Source organism: Equus quagga, chromosome 16 (genome assembly GCF_021613505.1).
Source record: "Equus quagga isolate Etosha38 chromosome 16, UCLA_HA_Equagga_1.0, whole genome shotgun sequence".
In the NCBI taxonomy this organism is placed as follows: Eukaryota; Metazoa; Chordata; class Mammalia; order Perissodactyla; family Equidae; genus Equus; species Equus quagga.
In genome coordinates this window covers 59,681,523-59,706,378 of record NC_060282.1, presented here as the reverse complement: position 1 = coordinate 59,706,378, position 24,856 = coordinate 59,681,523, and the positions used below count along the sequence as shown (strand labels likewise).

The window sequence follows — 24,856 nt, the reverse complement described above, 5'->3', positions numbered from 1 at the left end:
CTATGACTTCCTGGAGGACCTTTCATTATTAAATCATGTCCCACTCAGTCTCTGGCAATTTCCTTTGCTCTTAAGCCTACTTTATCTGATATTAATAGAGCCAATCCTACCTTCTTTTGATTGTTTGCATGACATATCTTTTCCTGTCATTTTATTTTCAACCTGCCTGTACTGTTATATTTAAAGTGAATTTCTTGTAGACATCATATAGCTGGATCACTTTTTTTAATCCTCTCTGACAAACTCTGTGTTTTGATTGGTGTATTTAGACCACTTACATTTCATGTAATTATTGCTATGTGAGGACCTTAGTCTGCCATTTTATTTTACTTTTTTTCCTGCCTTTCTGAGAGTTAATTGAACAATTTTTAGGATTCTATATTGATTTCTCTATTGTTTTTTAGTGTATCTCTTTGTATATGTTTTAGTAGTTGCTTCAAGTATTGCATTATATACATGTATCTTATCACAGCCTACTAGTGTTGTCATTTTACCTATCAGGTGAAATGCAGAAATCCTACCTCCTCTGATGTCCCTTTCTCCACCATGGTTTATGGCATTTCCTGTATGTACACTGAGAACCACATCAGACAACACAACAGTTTTGCTTCACTTGTCAGCCATAATTTACAAGACTCAAAAGTTTTAAGAAAAAAAGTCTATTGTAATAATCCATACTTTTGGTTATTGAATAGTGTTTCTTCTTCCAAGATTCTTTTTTCATCATTGCATTTCTATTAGATAACTTCCTTTAGCTATTCTTTTATATGGTAGATGTGCTATTGATAAATTCTTAGTTTTCTTTCATCTGAGAATGTATTGATTTCCCTTCATTCCTGAAAGATATTTCTGTCGGTTCTAGCATTTTGGGCTGAAAGGTCTTTTCTTTCAGCTCTTGAAAAATGTTGTGTTATTTCCTTCCAGCTTCCATGGATTCTAAGGAGAAATCTGCTGTCATTCAAATTGTTAAGGTGTTGTTTTTCACTACTTTCAAGATTTTTTCTTTGTCTTTAGCTTTCAGAGATTTGACTATTGACAGAAGTTTGTCTTCATATGGATTTGTTTGGGTTTATCCTGTTTGTAGTTGGCTCAGTTTCTTCAATCTGTAGGTTTATATCTTCTGCCACATTTGGGAAGTTTCCAGTCATTATTTCTTTGAGTACTTTTTCAGAGCCATCTTCTTTCTTTTTTCCTTCTAAGACTCTGAAGACACATTAGAACTTTTGTTATAGTTCCACAGGTACCCGAGGCACTGTTCCTTTCTTTAGTCTATTTTCTCTTTGTAGTTTAGACTGAGTAGTTTCTATTGTTCTGTAATCCAGTTCATTATTTCTTTCCTCTGTCCCCTTCATTCTGCTGTTGATCTCATCCATTGAGTTTTTTATTTGAGTTATTGTATTTTTCAGTTCTAAAGTTTCCATCTGGTTCTTCTTTTTGTCTTGTATTTGTTTTGCTGAGACTATTTTCATTTGTTTCAAGCATGCTCCTAATTGTTGAGGCATTTTTAAGATGGTTGCTAAAAAATCTTTGACAGATAATTCTAAGATCTCTGTAATCTTGCTGTTGGAATTTATGGAATTTTTTTTTCCCATTCAGTTTAAGATCTTCCTGGTACTAGGTATGAAGAGTGATTTTGATTGATTGAATCAAAATCGATCAATCAGAGTGACTGGAACCTGGACATTTTGGGCACTGTATTATGAGACTCTGGATCTTATTTAAATCTAAGCTTTAGCTGGCTTGCTCTGGCACCACTCTTAGAGGGAAATGATGAGCACGGGAGAGCCTCATTAGAGCCAGCTCATAGTGGAAGCACTGCCATAACTGTTTCTGTGATGTTTGGCTATAGTAAAATGGTTATCTTCTAAAGGCTTTCTGTCTTGCTAGGCTGTGCCTTTCTTGGTCCTTTGGCTAGAGTGTAGGCTTTTTTGTTTTTCTTGCACTTGTTGGTCTTTCTAGGTTACCAGTTTCTCCAGCACCCAATCTGAGTTATACGAGGCAACAAGAACACCAAGGAAAATAACTGCTGCATCATTCCTCGAGTCCCAAGGTCTCCAGCTGGTTGGCCTTCTTCTCTTCCCTTCAGAGTCTCTTGTAATTGTTTTATATGTAATGTTCATAGTTTTAGTTGTACTTACCAGAAGGAATAGGTGAAAGTAAGCCTACTCCATCTTCCCAGATGCAGGAGTCCTTTGGTTATTATTTTCATGTTCAACCAGTTCCTGAGTTGTGTAAAGAGGTTCAAGTTTGATTTCATCCTCTTTGGATCACAGAATGGTCCTCCACCTTCTTAAAATACTTTATGATGAAATATTTTTAGCTTTTAGCTAAAATCTCATGAATGATTATATTATGTAATGTCTATAAATCCTTTAAAAAGATTATTTCTCAATATCCTTGGCTTCTGAGAGGCAAATTAATTTACATGATTAAGTAAAATGCTGTTCTCTCATGAGTACGGGAAATTCCTGCCCAGATCAAATTTAAACAATTATTTTTATTATTAACCAGATACAGAATTTTTGTAATAAGTGCTGCCAAAACATTAATGGAATATATTTCATTTAAATGTTCAGCCAAAAGACAACAGTAATTTGCTACTTACAAATAAACACCTACTGTTATTTGTTAAGAATAAGAAAAATGAACACAAAGGCATTAAAGACAGAACTAGAAATCTAGGATTATTTTCCAGTAGTTTGATGCCTTGTCATCTGACTTCATAGTATGGTTCTTTATTAAAATATGGACAATTTTGGCTTTATGATTCTCAAAATCAATGAGAAAAACTATTGTCAATAATCAATAAAGATATGTTTCAGATGTCTTGAATTCCTCACAACATGTTGGTCCCTGTGGTTTTAAATACAACACCTCTAATAAAAGAGTGCTTTCCTGAAACAAGCAGCTTCACATATCTATATTGAGTTGAAAAAAGGGACAGAATGCATTTCTCTCTGGGATTGCTGTATGAAGTGAAACATTACTCTCAGATGTTATCAAGTTGTAATTATTGGCAACAACAGGTAGTTGCTTGCAGGAAATGCATTAAGGACAATCCCAGAGCACCTTATCAAGTAGAGATAAATATAATATCTTACACCTAAGAAAGAATTCTTCAGTGAAAATACCAATGCTGTTGAATTACTGTAGTCAATTTGTAGGTTTAAGGGTTAATTAGAAGAGCTCCAACTATCATTCTTAATAAATATTTACTCACTGTTTACTATTTCAAAGGCACAGTGCTAGCTGCTGCCTAGGACCTCGTCCTCTGCTATCCTTAGAACAAATATGATGATACTTATTATTTTTTGCGTGTGTGATGAAGACTGGCCCTGAGCTAACATCTGTTGCCAATCTTCCTCTTTTTGCTTGAGGAAGATGGTCCCTGAGCTAACATCTGTGCCAATCTACCTCTACTTTGTTAATGGGACACCGCCACAGCATGGCTTGATGAGCGGTGTGTAGGTTCGCGCCCAGGATCCAAACTTGTGAACCTTGGGCTGCTGAAGCGGAGCATGTGAACTTAACCACTACACCACCAGGCTGGCCTGAGAACAATATGATTCTTTAATCATTTGTTTTCTAGAATCCTTTTCTGGAGCTGTTTTTAAGATTCTTATCCAGAGGGTGGGAACTACAGCATTACTCTGGGAAAACTATTTTCTTAGCCTCATTTCTGCTTTTTATAAAACACAGTGTACTCACACATTTACCTTAGAGAGGATTAACTGTCTACTCATCTATGTGTAGTATATGAATACTATATCCGAACACATGAAGCACAAAAGAACACAATGCATTCAGAAATTCCAACACGTCAGGTTGATCAATGGAAATAACTGAGATAAGACAAATTTTATCTATTAAAGATGGCAGAATTCCCATGCTTTGTATAATGTTACATAGCAGTAATATAATACTTTCCCTATTGAAGCAGAAGTAAACACAAATAGCTACAAATGTTTAGTGTCTTGAAACACTTCCAAATTTAGTGTTCTTTTTTCCCCTCTCATGCAACTAAAAAAGATTTTAGCGAAAATATATACAAAGATGTGTTAAAGCATTTTGGCTTGAAGAGAAGGCTCAGAATATAATTTAAGCGTCTGATATAAGATGAATGCCACAAGGCATTTCACAGGGAAGAAATTTTCCTACTTTATGATATTCAAAGACCATCAGTCATGAAAAGGCTTAAGGAAGACATACCAAGAAATAAATATTAAGATCTATAAAACATTTCTATTGAGTAAAAAGATGATCAACATTTAGAAATGCCTCTTATTTACCTCTTCTACATTGGAAGCAGTCTTAGCAGAAGTCTCCATAAAGATAAGACCATGTTCTCGTGCAAAAGCTTCACCTTCTTCTTTTTTTACTTCTCTTCTCGATTCTAAGTCACTAAATGTGGGAAAGAAAGGGCCATGTTATTAACCAACACCTTAGAAATGGGCGCATCTGTGAAAAGTGTACCATGAGATTCAAAGTTGTGTGGAGCATTCTTTCAATTAATTTTTAACACATAATAATCAACTACATTATTCTGGGTATTATAAGGATCAAAATGTTTAGAGCACACCACTTAGTTTCAAAGAGCTAACAATCCAACAGAAGAAAGATTCTGAGTTAGAGTCCGGGAACGCTAAAACTAGTAGAAACCTGAATGGAACATCTAGCCCAACACCATGCCTTTGAGTATAATGGGTTCCCAAAGAAGGGAGCCATTTTATTCAAAATAATTTGAGAGAGCAGAACTACACTAGTCTCCCTCATCCTTCAGCTAGACTGAGTTTCTATGAATGTGACTAAAAAAATAAGCCATACAATTCTCAGAAGCTGTAGGAAATTGCTTCATAAAATCCAAATTATTAAAGAAACATTAATTAGATTATTAATCCCTGTTGGTTCAAGTCCCAGTAAAACTGTTAATAGAAGAAGAAAGAGAGAAACAAAAGTCTAAGCTGGAAACTTTGGATGAATGTGTAGTATTCATTTCTATCATATTGGAATTGTATTAGTAAGGTAGGGGGGAAAGTAGCAGTCTCCTTCAAGTGTATGTTATTGTAAAAATTCTAAAACTTTATTATAAAATATTTCAAGCACACAGAAAAGGATGGAGAATAATATAATACCCATGTAGTTCCATCTAGCCTCGATGCATATTACTTTGATAGATTTTTACCAGATTTCTTTTCTGTTGAGAAATAAAATCAATAGCTACCACTTGAAGTGCCTCCTGTGTGTCTGTCTGTTTCTGATCTCATCAACTTACATCTGACCTCAAAGGGAACCACTACTCTGCATTTGATATTTTCATTCTCATGCATGTTTTCATATTTATACTCATGTTTATAGCCACACAATAGAGAGGGTTTTTTGGATGTTCAAAAAAATTCAGATGTAGCTGTCATTTTACAAGCTGTTAATTTTGGTCAACTTTATGTTCTTCCACACAATATATGTATATCTAGTTTCTTAATTTTTTTTTACTGTATTATACCCTATTGAATGAATGCCACATAATTTTTTAAATTGTATTTTTAATTTAAAACTTAAATTCTTCATTTGATAAAGTTATCTACAATTTTTTATTATAAATATTGTTACAATGATAATTTTATAGATTTTTCTCTGTACATGTGCCAAATTTTTCCAAAGTATTATTTTTCAAACTATGCCATGACTCAGCGAATTGTAAAACCACTTTACTAAGTCATAATCAGGCTTTTTAAAAAAAGAAATAGAATAGAAAATATCAGAATGTATCACCCACTGTTTCATGGAATTTTTGTTATGTCATAATTTATTTACTAGGTCATGATGTAAAATATGTTTATTTTAGGTCAAATCAAAAAGCCACTGAACTTGAATACATACGTAGTACAACACGGCTTTCCAAAACAGTTGTATAACTGATACTCTTACGAGAAATGTCTGAAAGTTCCCATTGCATCACACTTTCACCAACATGTGGTAAGATCACACTCGTTAATATTTGCCAGTCTGATGAATGTGAATGTTATCACACATTTATGTTAATCTGCCTTTAGCTGAGTATTAGAAAGTTTAATAAATGCTTATTAGCATCCTCATTAAATTACAAAATACAGACAAATCCAAGAAAAGGAAGTCATTCATTTGTTCCACAAATATTTACTGAATGCCTTTTATAAGCCAGGAATTTCAGTAGGCATTTGGGCAGTATTAATGAACAAGCCAGGGGCCAGCCCGGTGGTGCAGTGGTTAAGTGTGCATGTTCTGCTTCTTGGTGGCCCGGGGTTTGCCGGTTTGGATCCCGGGTGTAGAGATGGCACTACTTGGCAAAAGCCATGCTGTGGTAGACATCCCACATATAAAGCAGAGGAAGATGGGCAAGGATGTTAGCTCAGGGCCAGTCTTCCTCAGCAAAAAAGAAAAAAAGGAGGAAGATTGGCAGTAGTTAGCTCAGAGCTAATCTTCCTCAAAAAAAAAAAAAAAAAAAAAATGAACAAGCCAGACAAAAAAGGGTATATTCTAGTAGGGGACAGACAAACAATATATTAGATGAGTAAAGGCTATAATGTGTTTGAAAGTGGTACGTGGAAGAGCAGAGTAAGCAGAATCAGGAGCTCTAGAGTGAGGAAGGAGGTTACTTTTTTAAGTAGGGTAGTCAACCTAAAAGTGACTTACTTTTAATTTCTTTCCTCTTAGTCCCATTTTTCTACCCAAAAGTGACTTTGTTTTACATATATTCATAATCATGCTATATCTTTAACTTTGTGTCCTAATTTTCTTCACTTAATATTAGTATCTATGTCATTACATCCTTTCCAGAAATATCATTTTTAGTGACTAATTATAATATCCCATTAAGTGGATATATCACAATTCACTTAACCATTTCCTTACTGTTCGATGATAAGAGTAACAGTATGAACCAGGTACTGTGTGACGTGTTTTACACGGATTATCTCATTTAGTTCACTTGACAGATGAAACTCAGGAACAAAGAGGTTAAGTAAAGCATCCAAGCTCCTGCTCTAGGAAGTGCTGGTAGAGTGATTCCATCCAGACCACTGTGCTATACTGTACTGTTAAAACGTTTTTTTCAGTGATTACCTTGTCTAATAATTGACTATATCGAAGAACTTCTTGTCAAATACAAAGAAAAAAAACTACCCATCATTGTACTTCCTATATAGATAATTAACATCTTGGTGAATATAGTTCTATATTACTCATTCACTGTTATTGTCTGTTTCCTCCCTACTAGAATATACTCATACACACTACTCGTATTTTGCTTTTTTCACGGACTATATCATGGATCATTTTCCCATGTCATTTTGCAGTCTTTTACGGTATTATTGTTATTGAGTGCATGGTAAAGAATGGTACTATTTTATGCAAATCAAAATTACACAAATTAGGGATAAAACAAAACAAAACAAAAATGTTAATGCAAACGGTTTGCAAACATTATAGCATAACTGGGCAAGGATAATTTATCCACCTATAATCTGAGGGCTTCCTGTGTGCCAAGCCCTTTCCTGGATCTTGGGACAGACCACTCAACAAAACAGACAAAAATCCAAACCCCCCTGGCCTCATGGAACTTACATTCTAGTAGGAGTGAAGACATGTGGGGGGGGAGTGGGGGGTGTGCTGGCAACAGTCATGTGGTAGCATGCTCCTGGAATTCACACCCCCTTATCTGACAATCATTCTTAAGGGAAAATTAACTTTGGATTACACAAAATCTTCAAGAAAATACTTTCCCTTAACAACCCTTTATCTCATTTTATGCACATGCCACATTTTATTTAAACAATCCCTTATTTTAGGATATTTAAAGTTATTCCCAGTTTTCACTACCAGTATCTCTATATTAGCATTTACAAATGTTATCTTAGCAAAGAGGGTTATGGACCAGAATGTTTGAGGGACTTGAAAAAAAGGAAGTGGCACGTTAGTATTCATGATCTTTCTGCTTTATCACTCTACTTTGTTTCCTCAGTTTTCCAGGCATAAAATCATTATTTACTGTCTTTGACTTTTCACCTCCATTAATCCCACTTAAGTTGCTTTTATAACTTAAATATCTTTTCTTTCCTAAACCATTCTCTTAATTTATACCCCCTTTTTGTTTAGGGTTTGTATCATAATCCTTGACTATTAAAAACCTTCATCTTGGGGCCGGCCCTGCGGCTGAGTGGTTCAGTTCAAGTACTCCACTGCAGCGGCCCAGGGTTTCACTGGTTCGGATCCTGGGCGCAGACATGGCACCACTCATCAGGCCATGCTGAGGCGGCATCCCATGTGCCACAACTAGAAGGACCCACAACTAAAATACACAACTATGTACTGGGGGGATTTGGGGAGAAAAAGTAGCAAAGAAAAAAAAAACCCTTCATCTTTGTAGACTCTGCTTTCTATTTCTTGTATAACCAATTTGAAATGCCATAGTAAGAAAAATCTGTGTCATCTGTCACTCTGACTAGGTCACTGCCCTTCTCAAATCCTTTCACTGGCTCCCCACTGCTTAATGCATCGAATTCCAAAATTGCTTACTCCCTGTTTCCAAGTCTACCCCAATTCACCTTATCTAATAACAATCACCTCATTTCTCTCTGTTTGCTTCCATTCGCTCTTTGGATATCATACATTCTTTTCTCCTTTTTCTTTTCTTCCTTAAAATGTCTTTCCACAACTACTATACTCCTAACTATAAGGGCCACCCATCGATAATCATTAGAAACACCTCTTGAATATACCATACTTTGCTTTTCCTTTTCACACTTGAACTATAAGCTCCTCATGGGCAGCAAGCAATTTTAAGCCACCAGTGAGGTGCTACCCACCATGTTTCAGACACAAGGAAAACACTGGTAAGATAAAAGTAAGAAAATTCTCTTTATTCTCAAAATATTCTCCTCGTTATTTTTTCACACATCACCATTGAGAGGTAGTATGAATACTTCCATATTACAAAGATGAAAGCTTCACTCCAATAGCCTTAATCCTAAAAGGTATTATTAGTGAGATGATTTAAATGAGGAAAGAGTAAACAAGAAAAGCCTTGAGTGAACTTCAAGATAATATACACTTCTAGTTACAAAGAAGTAATCAATAGTAGGTCTTTTGCAATGGAAATGTCACATAAGTATTTTTTCTTAATAGCAAATGTCCATTTCTATTAAAATAACACTTTGTGAAATCAAATCTATACAGTACATTGTTATTTGCTATCTTACTGTTTCTTTTTTTTTTTACAGCTTTACTGTGGTATAACTGACATAAAAAGAACTGCACATGTAATATAAAATTTGATGAGTTTGACATATGCATACCTGTGAAGCCATCAGCCTCCCAAAACTTGTCTCATATCTTACTGTAACCCATCCTTTCCTCTCCTCTGTACCCTAGGCAACTAATGATCTGCTTTCTGACACTATAGATTAGTCTGTACTTCCTATGATTTTATATAAATGGATGGAATCACACAGTATGCCTTCTTTTTTGTCTGGGTTTTTTCACTCAGCACAATTATTTTGAGATTCAGCCACTCTGCTGCATTTATCAATAGCTCATTCCTCTTTATTGCAGAGAGGTATTCCATTGTATGGCTATGTCACAATTTATCCATTCACTTGTTAATTAAAATTTTGGTCATTTCCTCTTTTGGACTATTACAAATAAAGCTGCTATGAACATGTGTGTATAATTCTTTGTGTGGACATATGAAAACACATTTCTCTTGGGTAAATGCCTAGGAATGAAATAGCTTGATGGTATCACAGATTCATTTTTACTTTCTAAAGAAACTACCGAAATGTTTTGCAAAGTGGTTGCATCATTTTATATCTCCACCAGCTGTGTAACAGTTTCAGTTCCTCCAGATCCTCGCCAACACTTGGTATGCTAATCTTTTTAATTTTAGCCATTTCAGTGAGTGTGTCCTAGTATATCACTGAGGTTTTAACCTGCATTTCCCTCGTGATTAGTGCTGTTACTTTTCATGTGCTTACTTGCCATGTACATATCTTATTTAGTGAAATGCTGGTTCAGATCTTTTGCTCATTTTTAAAAATTGGGTTGTCTTTTTATCAATGAATTGTAGGAATTCTTCATATATTCTAGATACAAATCTTTTGTTGGACATATGTCGTGCAAATATTTTCTCCTAGTCTGTAGCTTGCCTTTTCATTTTTGGAACTGTCCTTTGAAGAGCAAAAGTTTTAAATTTTGTTGAAGTATAATTTATTGACTTTTTCACCTTTTATGCTTTTTCTGTCCTATTTAAGAAATGTCTGACAAAATGAGAGTCACTAAAATTTTATGTTTTCTTCTAGAATTTTTAAAATACTTTTAGCTCTTACATATAGGTCTATTATCCACTTCCAGTTAATTTTTGTTTATGGTGTGAAGTAAGGGTCAACGTTCATTTTTCTGCACATGGCTATTCAATTGCTTCAGCACCATTTCATGAAAAGATTACCCTTTCCTTCACTGAACTGCCTTGGCACCTTTGCCCAAAAGTTAACTGACCATATATGCAGGATCTACTTCTTGACTTCTCACTTTGTTCCACTGATCTATGTCTATCTATGCTAACAGTTGACTGAACTGATTACACTAGCTTTAGAATAAATTTTGAAATCAGTATTAGTGAACCCAATAAATCAGCTTGTCATTTCTTCCTTCTAAAAAAAGCCTGAAGAATTCTGAGATTGGGATTACAATGAATCTTTAGACCAATTTTGGAAGAACTGATATCTCAAAAATAGTTAGTTTTCTGATCCCTGAACGTGGTACATCTCTCCATTTATTTAGGTTTTTTTTTTGGATTTAATGACTCTACGGATAAGAAAGCAGTCATCTAATAGAGGAAGTTTAGGAAGACCATGGTAACTACAGCTTAGAGTTGGGGAATCAAATAGCTGTGAAGAAAATATACATATTTTTTAATTGTTTAGGGATTTAATTTAGGGATTTAATTGTTTAGGGATTATTTATTTCTTACTGAGATACATCTGACCTATAACACTACATAAGTAAAGAGTACTATGTGCTCATTTGATTCATTTACATAACAATACGATTACGACCGTAGTGCAGCTAACACCTCCATCACATCACATAAGTACCATTTCATTTTGTGGTGAGTACATTTAAGATCTAGTCTCTTAGCAATTTTCAAGTATGTAATACAGGATTGTTAACTATAATCACAACAGTGTGTAAGGTTCTCCAGAACTTATTAATCTTTTAACTGCAAGTTTGTACCCTTTGATCATCTCCCCAATCCATTTACTTATTTTGTTTACAGTATTCTCTTATTATCCTTTTAACATCTGAAGGATCTGTAGTAGTCTTGCTCTTTTATTCCTGATATTGGTAACATGTATCTTCTTTTTTCATGATCAGTATCTATTTTACTTATCTTCTAAGAACTAGCTTTTGGTTTCATTGGTTTTCTTTTTATTACCTCCTTTTTTGCTTACCTTGGGTTTAACTTGCTCTCATCTTTCTAATTTTAATCTTAAAATCAAAGCTTAGATTAATGATTTGAAACTTTTTCCTAATACAAGTATTGAGTGTTATAATCTCCTTCTAAGCACTGCTTTAACTGCACCCCACAAATTTTCAAAGATTGTAGAGATCAGAAATTGACTTGTGCCAGACAGGTAATACTGCAAATAATCCTTGTCACAGAAATGTAAACTGTACCCCGTGGACTACAATTATCATCCTATGGACACTGTTTGGTTTTGCATCCATTCGTAAGTTTATTTCAGCATTCCTTATTTGATTATAAACGTGTGGTATTTTGAGTTCTCTTTTGAACTGACTGTGATATTTTAGTGGTTCCCTCAATGAATGAGATACATAAAAGTTCTAACGTGTTCTCTATCATGAGTCATGATTTTACCTTTCTAAAAACATTATCTTTTAATACTATTTTATAAACTTAAAGAACGAATAAATTGTCTAGCATTTTAAAAATACTAATTTTGTTACCACTGTAATTTTCTACTAATGTTAGTGAAAACTTTCCCATTCTTGAAAGTTTATAGAAACTATGGCCAAGAAACTGTTTTCCCATGTACTATCATTTTAAACGTAGATCACAAGAACATTCACTGCAGATAACGTTCTCTAAAGATAGAAAGCGAAATAAGATCGAAGAAGCAACATTAGGATGACACTAATATAAAGCCTTAGAGATAAGCTTAAAAGTATTAACGTGATATCTACTAAACGATATTAAAAGTGTTTAAGGACTTTAAGTAGAATACATCTGATAAATCTAGGTATTGTATTAACTCATGCACATTATGTCTTGAAAAAGAAAAAATACTTTTCTGAGTTCTGCATAGATACTTATTTCTACTGCCAAGTATTTAAAACAATCTGGATAATATTTAATAATGACCTATCTTCAGATTATTTTTTAAAGTATATCTTCCAACAAAAACTATTTCTAATAATAATTTCCAACAAAGCTTATTATCTATATTTTAAAAACTAAAAGAAACATCTTAGGATTTTCAAAATTCTATAATGTAAGAAATCAGTAACTTACATTTGGACAAATGTACAAGATAAGCACTTTAACAGTTATCACATAAATAGCTATCCAGTCTTCATCAATGCAAAAAACCTCTACATTAGTCTTTTTACCTTTTATTTCCAATAAGCATAATGACCATGTTGGAATTGGAATGCTGGCGGGCATCTTCTAACCAGGTTGTCAAGTGGTTGAATGTATCTCTCCTAAACATAAACGATAATCTGATTACTATTTTCAAAGCATTTCCCCTAGTAGGGTACAATGAACAGTATATATTCCATTAAAGATGATTATTTTTATGTATCCCCTTACGTAATGAGAAACAGATTTCAAGTACAGTATCCAGATTTAGGATTCACTAATTACAGTTCAGTTTCGAAATTAAACTTTGCCTCATTTTAGAAAATTCCAATGTATAAATAATATTACCAAATCGATCAACTTAGAGGTGCTTATTCATATAAAAAAATAATTTAGTTGCAGATTTCTATGGTAAATTTAAATTTAATTCAAAACACAAGTTTTAAAGGCAAAGAGGCATAAAGACAAAGCTATACTTTCATTACTGGTAACCATATTTATTTAGAAAAATTCTCTGCATTGACCACTGAACTGAAAAATTTCCAAGTTCTCACCTTGTAATATCATACACTAGTAAAGCCCCTGCTGCACCTCTGTAATATGACCTTGTGATGGAACGAAAGGACTCTTGCCCTGCCTGTGAGGAAAGAAAAGGTTGAGAATTTCCTTTAACAAACTGTCCTCTACATTTTCTCACTATTCATACATAGAAAATGGGCAGGTAGAGAATGAGTACATAAAGGAAAAGAAGTAAGCCTAACTTCACCAGCCTTAGGAAAAAGTCACATAATACCACTACTGCTCAAGTCAACCAGAGGCACATACGATCCCTCCCCCACACCCCCCACAAACGAGACCTCTAAACCTTTTTTGGCAATCCCTGACAACCCAATTTACTGAATGGCTTCACAATACATGAATCATTATTAGAAACCAGAATGGACTCCTAGCAACTAAGCTCTGAAGACAAATTTGAAAGGAAGCAAATAACCCAGAGCCTCACATTTGAATTCAATAACCCACTCCCTGGGGCAGCTGTTGACACTAGAATAAATAAAGTCCATTGTAAATAAATGATGAATGACATCTTTACGCCCACCATCTGCTGGTGTAAAGGTTGTTGGAAGGCCAAGGATGCAGATTTTATCAGTTATATCATAAACTGCAGTGAGCTTTCAACAGTCATCAGATGGAATTCTTTGAGCAATCATTTTATTATGAAAAACAGAAAACGGTTCTGAATTTAATTTATATAATTTTTTCTCCACACTTAATCAATTTTCTATTTGATATATAATGCTTGTCAAAAGGCAACAGGATGTAAAGTCATCTTTATATCCACTTATGAAAACAGAACTCAGAGATTATACAAAATCAGTTAATTTCTTTTACTGGAGGCATTAATGTTTGGTTTAAGAAAGGCTGGTGAGGGATATGCCTGAGTTTAAAATTGAGACACTTCTTATCAAAAATACTTTTTCATTTTTAATCACTTTTCTACCTTCGAGAAGAAAAGCATGTAAATTAAGTAAACATAAAGCCAGTTTTCACAATTTTTGTATTCAAAATCTATTAACTTCTTGAAAAATACTCTTATTTGTATGTTCTGAGTTCTAATCTTCCAGTGTAAATATTAAGCCCTTCCCACCTCCAGAACATACAGACAGCTCAGGTTCTGCCCTGCTGTAACACTCAAAACTCTGTAATTCCTTGTTCTTATTGGTCCCCCCACTATACTCCCTCCCTCCTACGCACCCCACCCCCAGTGCCTAGCACTGGGTGTGGCACACAGCAAGCATGCAGAAAAAGCCTGCTGAGTGAAAAGATGAATCATAATGTCTTAGTCAAATGCACAAAATGGTCATTACCCCATCCCACCTAAATGAGTGGACACCAGTAAATTCTAACATGCGAAGATTCAGTAAAAATAACTTCTCCTATGTGGAAACCAAAGAGTAGACCCACTCGGTAACTCACAAGCAACTCTGGCACTTAGCATGTCTTACACTAAATTAGATACTGAGAAAGTCATCACATAAAAGGGCTATAAAAATAGCCAATTCATTTCACATGGTTTGAGGTTAAAACCTAGATGATACTAGTTGGAAGCATGAAACCAATTAAAACTATTTTCATATAATTTATTGAGACATCTTTCAAAAAAAAGTCCTTTCTAACCCAAGTTCAAAATGCAAACATTATGGGAATTCTTTAATTGCTCAGCAAGGAAAACTGAAGACGACATTTTTAAGACATTCAATTTATTCTGAATTATATATACCAAGGTAAGCTTCTGTGGTAAATAATACAAAAAGATAAATATTTCAAAATAAGAATCAGGTTTAGAGCTCTTGTATCTCCCATGCCCAGATATCGAGCAAAGGTGACAGTCCTTTAAAACAACCATGCCAGGATATCCTGTGGGATGAGTTAAAACGAATACATTTGCTGGAGGAATACCACTGTAAGATCTGACACTTCAGCGTTCACAGCCCAGATAAGAAATAGTAAAAGGGAAAATAAACTTAGAAAAGGGAGAAAAGCACACATCTATATATCATTCCCATTCCTTCCAAATAGTTTTACAAGAACAAACGTTGTCATATGGAAATAACATACATAATTCATCACTTTATTCTGAATCCACTGAATCTGGGTTTTGCCCATCATCACAAAATCAAACAGAAATTCAAGCAAATAAAAAACCCACACATTCTAAGTGAGGACTATGAATGTACCTATACATCTTAAAATCTATGATTACTTTATAATAAGCAAAGATCAGTATTCAGAATGGTTCCCATATTTTTGAGACTTGACTTGTAGGAAAAATATCCCACACTCTGGCTGAGTATCTTCGTTAATGTCACTGGTAGCATTAAAATAAATCCTGCCCAATAAAGTGTTTTATTACGTATTCTCCAACTATAAACAAACAGTTAAATAAAAACTAACTGCATAAAGCTAGCTCAATGGTTAATTATCTTGATCATACTAAAGCAAAGAGTAATCTAGTTTTTAAAAAGCACTTTAATAAAAACCTGTCCAAACTGTGCCTGACGTATATTGTTTTATTTTTATTTTTTTTAAAGATTTTATTTTTCCTTTTTCTGCAAAAGCCCCCCGGTACATAGTTACGTATTTTTAGTTTTGGGTCCTTCTAGTTGTGACATGTGGGATGCCGCCTCAGCATAGCCTGACGAGCGGTGTCAAGTCCACACCCAGGATTTGAACTGGCGAAACCCCGGGCCACCGAGGTGGAGTGTGTGTGAACTTAACCACTCGGCCACAGGGCCGGCCACCTTATATTGTTTTAAATGAAAAAGAATGTCAACTTAGGAAACACAGATGTTATTTTTGATCCTCTTCACTATAAGGTGCTGGCTTAAAGAGACTTTAGAAGCTTGAAACTGAATAGGTATAGAATTCTTCGTAGTAAGGCACTCATAATAGTATCTGATGGTATAAAGAAAAATGCATTTAATGAAACAAGAATGACTGGTTAAGTGAGGAGCACAAGAAAAACTTGTTTAGGGGAGGCTAGAGTGGACTATGAACTTATTGCTCACAATATAGCTGTCTGATTTCTGCGAAAAAATCAGCAAGATACCCAGATATGCAAAAAAGTAGAACAGAGTAAGCAGGCCTCAAGAGATAATGAGCATAGTCATTTTTAGTGATGTTTAGTATTAAAATCAGAATCACAGAACATCTGTGAAAAAAGCAGCCTTATAGACCCTCATTGTCCACGTGAAGATTGCTAGATCACATAAACTTAATTCTTTGCTCCACATCTTTAAAACTTACTTTCAATTGCCAGATAAATAAAGATTCCCCGAAACTGGCTTCCCCATGTGTCCAAGTCTTTCTGCTGATAATTTTTGTACTAACTGGGCTGGCAACTTAATTCCTCTTCCTCTCCTGTTACCTTGATACCATAAAACTTCACACTCATTAAGCTATTCTCAAAAATCTCTAAATACCCTGAATTTAAATCCTAAGCTCTTGGGAATCTGACCTCTATTTGTTACTCTAGAATTTTATCTTCTTATTCAATGAAAGTCTTGTTCATGCAGCAGATGTTTTTCCTACTGATATCCTGCATATATTCTGAATATTCCTGCTTTTGTGCCTCCATTTAACTCTTTGCCTGAGAAACGATTTCCCCCTCCCTACACCAATCCAATTTCTGCTCCCTCTGAGGACGAGTTCAAGCCCCCTAAATCTCTCACAAAGCAAGGAAGCTTGTCTACCACAGCCCCTACTTATCCTTTCTTCCTCACAGATCCAAAAGCACTTTCATGTGATCATTTGGTTCTAATACTATTGATTAGATAAATGAACACACTGCTCAAACGCTTATCTTTTTCCTCTTTAGCTCTCCTTGTGGGATAGCCTAACTCAGAATACTAAAGTATATTTATAGTAGGCACTCAAATGTTATCTTGATTGATCCCAAAGAGCCAATAAAGTTAGAAAATTAAGATTTGTGAGAATCAATAATGCATAACCCCTCTTACTTTCATTGTTAGTCATTTATCTAACTCCAGCTATATAAAACTCAGCTAAGAACTAACAGGAAAAAAAAGGATTTCCAAGTAGCCAAATAACTTGTCCAGCGTGAAATCTCAAGTACTTTACTAAACAGATTCAACTTAAAAATCGAGACCGTGATCAAGGAACTGCTATCATCGAGGAAAAAGATTTTGAAATCTACATGTGTGAACAAGACTTCTGTTTTGGATGACAGTAAGATTAGTAAGAATCAAAGTGATTTTTAGGCTGCCTCAGTGTCCACAGCAAGGACGGAGAAAAAGTCAACCTGGGCTATTTAATTCTAGGCCTTTTAAGGGAGTCTTCTATAGAAACTAACGTAGATCCTGAGAAGAGAAACAAGTCTTGTAAATATCCAGAAACATCAGCAGATGCCGAAAGCTTTAAAGAATTTAAGAATATTTATTTTGCCAAAAAGACTTAAGGGGATGTGATCGCAGACTTCACATTCTTTTAATGCTGCCATATAAGAGAAACTGAAGACCACAAGGAGGAGGTAAACATCAAGTAGAATGAAATGGCTGACAGTTTCCTGTCCCAGTGGGTTGTTCAAGAAAAGGTGGTTCATACGGCAGCTGAAGGAGGCAAAGCAGTTGGACCTCCAAAAGCCTCTCAACTCTTGGGACTGGGGGGATGGGAGCAGAGAAGAGTGGCAGAGGCAGGATTGTCTCCCAGGGTTTGGTTCCAGGCCCTTTTCCTAGCCTCGCTGAATTCTGGTCATCCATCCTTACTGCTCCATCGATATATAAAAATATTCCTTTTTTCTTTTTTGGTAAAAAGTTGGGTATAAATTGACACAAGTTTACAAAGGACCAAAAAATGCCTGTGATTTGCTGAAAAGCTACTTTTAGCACGTAAGTTTAACATGATTTTCTTTTACATAGTTTTACTGTTATTTGATGGGAAACATTTGTAAATCTAAAATAAAAATATTTCTAGCAAGTTGGGCAGATACATGGTGGAGGATAAAATTTATTTGGATATGCTGGGAAGGTAAGTGAAAAAGTGACAAAAAGTGAAAGATGAGTAAGAATAGAAAAGGGTGAGTAAAGGCTGGATGAGGGTCTCAGAGTGAGAATGGACTTCTTCCGCCCTTCTTCCATCAGTCAATGAACAAGAACTGGGTACAACTTACGTTTCTTCGACTTATCCTGACAGAGACCAAGAATATCACACATTTGACTTCTGATAAGAGGAAAAAAAGTTACAGAGTCAAGGGAAAATGCTTTGAGGGAGGCACTGATATACCGTTATCACTGCTTTCAGCAAGGCCTCCAGGGAGCATCTGCTGGCAGATATACTTTTGTCGTTAGTGCTGTGGAGTTGATTCCGACTCTTAAGGACCCTCTGTACAGGAGAGTGGAACCCTACCTGGTCTTTTTGCCCATTCCTCTCACCTTCTGGTGCTGTTATCAGACAATGCTCCCCCACTATTCATAGGGTTTTCATGGCCACGTTTTTCGGGAGTAGACGGCCAGGTCCTTCTTCACAGGCTGTCTTAGTCTGGAAGCTAACTCCACTGAAACCTGTCTACCATGGATAACCCTGGTGGTATCTGAAATACCGGGGTACCGCTTTCAGCATCACAGCAACACACAGCTGCTATAGTATGACAACTGACAGACAGGTGGTCTGGTTCCTGACTGGGAAACGAACCTGGGCTGCTGCAGTGAGAGCAGTGAATCTTAACCACTAGGCCACCAGGGCTGGCTATACTTAGTATTTTCAAAAGAAAGCAAAGATGGTTAATGCGGAAATTTTGCAAGGAAAACACCTTATTTTACTTATTTTGTGTGTGTGTGTGAATGGAAATGGGTATACAACAGATGACAAACATCCTAAGATACTGAGACTTAGTCATTGGGGAAAAAAATGTCATTTCTTTAAGGCTGATGAAACAAACCTTAACATTTGGCAAATTTTCCCCTGAAGGATGGTTTTATAAATGTCCTGAACCAAGAATAGACCATGACCCTTGCTACTAAAAATGTGGCTTGCTATCCAAATGTATAGACACACTGCAAAACGTTAAGAATATGGGACAGTGTTTCACTCAGATATAAACTAAATGTGGAACTAACCACAACGTATGTCACATAATGTCTACTAAAGAGTTTTTGAAGTTAGGTAAGAAGAAAACTAATGATATTAATAGGAAAACCTATAAGGCAGAGAGACTCAAGAAATAACTTTCAAAAGTAGTAACAGACTTTTGTGAATATTCCTTAAAATCCGGAGCAGACCACTGGTTCCTAGCATCCTCCATGCAGAAGCTCTGCAATTCTTTTTTGGGGGTCATGTCTTCAAAGGCTCCACAGTCTCTCCCCTTTTAGATACAGAGGAAAGAAAAATATCCCTGTGCCCTTCTAGAGGAAGTGTGAACAAGAGTTTTTTTCCTATTTCCCCTTCATGCTGTCCAGTATAACTAATTATTATATATTTCTTTCAAAAGATCACTGCAGTGTAAAACAATCAACTCATAAGCTAAGGGAAAAAAAGGCTCTTAATAAAAGAAGGCATGACTAGTTAACCTATAAAGGAAACAACTGGGGAAGGCATGACTTGTTCAAGTTTCAAAAAGGGGGAGGGGGATTACTTAAGGGAGCACCTTAAGGACAGAAAAACAATTGAATAAATCAGAATAAACCACATTGAGGTGGTTTGTGTCTTAAAAAATCACATAATTTTCACTACTATATTAATCTTTCCTTTTGAAACCATGTACTTTAGGGGATGATGTCTCTTGAACACATCCAATGATCCTAAAGTCACTTAGACAGAATGAGATGCTTTACTCATTCATTCAAGAAAATTTACCAAAGAGTCTATCAGTCAGTAAACTAAGAATACAAGATACAAAGTTGAATAAGAAATAGATGGTCCTTTCCCTTATGATGTTTACTCTAAGGAGGGTAGATATGTGAACAAAAAACCATGTAACAACGGGATCAGAGCTATAACAGAAATATGCAAAAACTATTATGGGTAGGATCAGCTTTCCCATGGGGGTCAGAGAGGCTCCACAAGAGTTGACATCTGTGCTGGTCTTAAATGGAAAAGGGGAAAAAATTACTTCAAGCAAAGCAAGTATTTATGCAAAGTACAAGGTATGAAAAACATGTTTATTAAAGAAGAGCAAGTAGTTTTGTTCCCACCCCACTGCACTGAAAGATGTGCGTTGCACAAGTTTATTAGCTAAGAAAGCAAGAGAAACTCTTTTAATACAGAAGTAGAAAATACTTCCTTTTGGTTTGGAGATCATTAATTTTAAACCTCTAGGGAAAAAACGACTTTGCATATTTTTCTCATTTTCATGCAGTTTTGAAATCATGTGGCCTGAGAGAATATAAACCAAAAAAGTTATTAGATGCTACAGGCTCAAGGGGGGAAACCCTAAGAAACAGTACAAGTACAAATCTTCACTGACAAAAAGGAGACACGAAAGCACAAGAACCTAGAGTCCAAGGCATAACTCTGGGAGAGAGCAAACAAGCTAGAGATTTAGGGTTTTCCATTTCAGAGCTGACTGTGTGACACGCAGGAAGTAGCAGGAAACCTACACAGCCTTCAGCAACTTGCTTGGTCCTCTTGGGAATCCAGTTTGTGAGACCAAATATTTTCCAAGGTTCTTTCCTTCCATAGCTATTATACATGACAGATGAACAACTAAGACTGAGTGAGTAGAGGAAAAAAGACCAGGGTTATATGATGATAAAATTCCACATATTTTATATTTCATTTAGTAGTTTAGAGAATATCCTGTTTGTCATAAAAGGAAACCTTTTGCTTTTTCTCAACTGGGGTTCCATGAAGAATTAAGTCATAATTGCCCTAAGACAGTGGTTCTCAAAGGGGGACCCCAGGACCCCCGGGAACTCCTGAGACTCTTTCAGGGTCCATGAGGTCCTCTATTTCCCAACCATCTATTTGTGTGAGACTGTATTTGCTTCATATATTTCAGCTAAACAACACAAAGACTCAATGCAGAAGCAGATATGAGAATCCAGCTGTCTTAACGAAACAGTAAAGAGATTTTTCAAAATGTACCAATATGACATTTCTCTTACTACAAAAATATAGTTTTGGCTTTTGTTTTGGAAAACTACATTTAATTTCCATAAAAATTACATTGTTTATCCTAACATACAATGAGTTTATGGTTATTTTCAAATGAATTAATAACTAAGTATCGAATAAGTTTCTCAGTTTTAATTTCTAATATGGTAAATACTGATAGCTATAAGCCCTGTAAGCAAAGGCTCTTTGGGGTTCTCACTAATTTTTCAAAGTATCAAGAGATTCTGAGAGCAAAAAGGTTTGAGAACTGCTATCTTAAGGCATCCACTGTATATATTAAAGTAACTTTTCTTATGCAACTAAGATGGGAGAATAGAGAAAATAGTCTCTTAAATTCACGTTCTGTGGTTCAGATGAGAAACTGCCATTAAAGCTTACATAGCATGGCACGTAACAGGCACTCAATGAATGTAAATGATGGAAATAGGATTGGGAGCAAGGTGGCTTCAGGTGGTTAGGACTAACTCAAACTTTTTAAATAAATTAATAAGCTGTCAGATCAAGTGACTCTATGGTACTGACATTCATATTTTACTTCCTATGTGTACTTTAGGAAATGCTACTTGTTTTCTTAAAAAACATAGTTTCTTGAGCATTTCTGTTTAGACCACATAGCCTGGTATTCACTCAGAAATGTTCACCAATACCCAACACCTGGGGTGTATCTGTTCCAAACACTGCATAAGAAAAACTAACCTTTACATTTCATCTCATGACTGCAGGGGTATTAGTCTCTAATAAACCGTAACAGGCATAAATAACATTAAAACAAAACAACCATACAATTTACTTTTATAAAAGAACTTTATTGAGGTCATACAATGTATTTTTGCTATACTTACCGTATCCCATATCTGAAGTTTTATCTGTTTTCCATCAATAGTTATCATTCGAGCACCAAACTCTACACCTGAATAGAGTAGAAAATGATTTGTTACACAAACTAGTGGGATAATATTTCACATTTAAATATTAAAAAAAGGATGTTTATTTCCAGGACACGCTATGCCAGGTGACACATAGACAAACTTTAACAATTACAGCTCCTATCCTTAGAAAATGTGTAAGCTAAGGCAGAGGTGCTAAGAAGACCTAAGTTAAGGATATAACTAAAACACTAAGATATTCAAGTCTAGTATAGTCAGGAAGCCAACTGCAGTCTTCATGTTTCGCAGGCTCAGTAATATAAAAACAACTAGAAATTAGATTCAAGAACCATAATTATTAACAAATATTACAATTTCTTTAAAATTATTAATGTGGTATAAAAATCAGAAAAAGGAATAGATGAATTTCAACATCATAGTTTTGGTTCCCAGTACACGTTATCAAGTAGGAAAGAAATCTCCAACTCTGCCCACTAGAGATAACCACTGTTTAAACATACTTCCAGACACTGCTCCATGAAGAAATACACATGGAGAAATAAGTACACAATTTTACATAAATGGGAACATACAAATGCTGTTCTGCAATGTGCTTTTCAGTCAGTAATATGTCACAGACATTATTCCATAATCACAAATATCTTTGCAAATCAATAAATATATAAAACCATATCATTATTTTTGATGTCCCCTAATATTCCTGTGTGTGTGTGTTTATGTGTATATATAGACACACACACACTCTTTACTAAAATGGTACTCTGCTGCTACAAATTTAGAGCATTCTCAAATTTTCACTAAGTAGTTGTTGAAATGTACTTTCTGCATACATTTTTCAACTTATGGTTTTAGGCAAATTACAGGAAACAGGATTGCAGGTCAAAGGAAATACAAACTTTACACTTTTAAGTTTACTACTTTGGCTTTTTTCTTTGCATTTATCATCTCTTTTGAAAGTACTCATTCAATCATCAAAATAGGAGAAGAAAAAGGGGATAACTTCAGAACAGCAAACAGCTGGTAAAAAGACTCTGAAAGAAGTCTATCACTTATAATGTATCAAATCATTACGGCTTGAAGTGTGTTCTATCAGTATTTAGATCAGAGTCAGAGTGAAGGGAAGACACACATGGTCTCCAGAAACCAGATGTCATCTTGGCAGAAAAACAGCTTCTAGTTGCCCAAGGAAGGGCAAATCGCCCAGGGTCAGAATTACATTTCAGCATCTCTTATAATTCTCCCAACTGTGATTAGAAGGATGAGATAGAAAGGTAATTTGTCTTCCCATGATATGTAACCTGACGGAGTTTTTACTTTACATTTTAGTACCTGTTCCATCCTAGGGGCATAGGCGATACCAAGAAATTAATGATATGTTTCTCAGACATAGCAATACAGGAAAGCTAGAGAGAAAAGATCCAGGAGTCATGATGTACTAGAGTAAAAAATGCAAAATTATAAAATTATGCAGTGCAAAACCATGACAACATTTACACATCTACCTGTCCACATACATATATTCATATATATTCTGCGCCATGTGGTGGAGAGACACACAAAACAATCATCCACCAGATTACCATCAATGACATGAAAATGAGAGTAGTTGAGGAAAGAAACCAATGGCTGAATACAGGACAAATGTTCTTTGAAATATCCAGGATTTAAAAGGAATGTACTAAACTACAAAATTCTACATACCAGTAAGATATTTGACAAAGTGGAAGCCTTTTCATGAATTGTTTCTAGCCATAAACTGGAGCGAGAAATCCTATTTTTCCTTCCATTGGCATGGATGGGCTTTTAACCACAATCCAAAAGCATCGGCACTGCTCACTGGGATTCAAGATTTCTTCAATCCAATGCATAACGTCAAATTTGACAATAAACAACTACAAATTAGAAACAGACCCTTGACTGATAACCAAGGGTAGGTAGGCAAGGCAAACAAGGGCAAGCAGATGCTCTTTCTCTGGAAGTGACATCCTGAGCAGAGGGATAAAGATGCTAAAATTGATTTGCAACCATTTCATCCTAGCAGATGAAAGGCTACGACCATCTCTGCTGCAGGGCTGTCCTGCTTCCTGGCCTCTAAGATGCTCCATTCCTGCCCATTCTCAAGTCCAAGCGGCCACCCTCCTGTGGGTTCTATATGAAACTGCAGATATTCTAATATATTAACTTTCATTTAACTTAGCCATAACTGGATTTTGATATATTTATCTCTTTATTCCAAGAAGCAGACAGAGGTTGCTAAAGCCTAACATCTTTAAACAAAGATTTTGCCTCTAAAAATTTATCCAATTTTAAAGAAATGTTATACGAAAATCAGGACTGTTTGTAAAGCAGAGAAACGTCATAATAAAATTGATGTTTTAACTTCACTTACCAAGAGGATGAGGACAGAGAATAAAAAAATGAGAGGCAAAGAAACTAGTTAAAAGGCTACTGCATTATCCAGGAACAAGATAAAGAATCAGGAACGAGATAAAGAATAACAGTAGAAAGAAAAATACAGATGTCAAAAGGAAAAATTGACAAGTACTACTGATTACTAAAAAACTATGATTTCTGTTTTCCTATCAAATGAAATAAAAACAGACAGAATTCAATTTCAGCTTCAGAAACCTAACTCTTTCCCATCTACCTTCTCATAACTGGGTTCAACGCAGGTTTTACCTTTGTATTCTATGTGGCAAAAGAA

The 24,856-nt window shown here is 35.3% G+C and overlaps 1 protein-coding gene across 1 annotated transcript in view; it reads right to left on the bottom strand.

The window, feature by feature from the left end:
* The window catches only part of RAB2A (RAB2A, member RAS oncogene family), a 96,018-nt gene that overhangs the window by 29,384 nt on the left and 41,778 nt on the right, over positions 1-24,856 (bottom strand). The window contains exons 3-6 of the mRNA XM_046642153.1: positions 22,108-22,175; positions 13,189-13,271; positions 12,664-12,756; positions 4,290-4,401 (exon numbers count right to left, since the gene is read on the bottom strand). Of these exons, the coding sequence (XP_046498109.1) occupies positions 4,290-4,401; positions 12,664-12,756; positions 13,189-13,271; positions 22,108-22,175 (356 nt within the window). The remainder of the gene's footprint in view (positions 1-4,289; positions 4,402-12,663; positions 12,757-13,188; positions 13,272-22,107; positions 22,176-24,856) is intronic.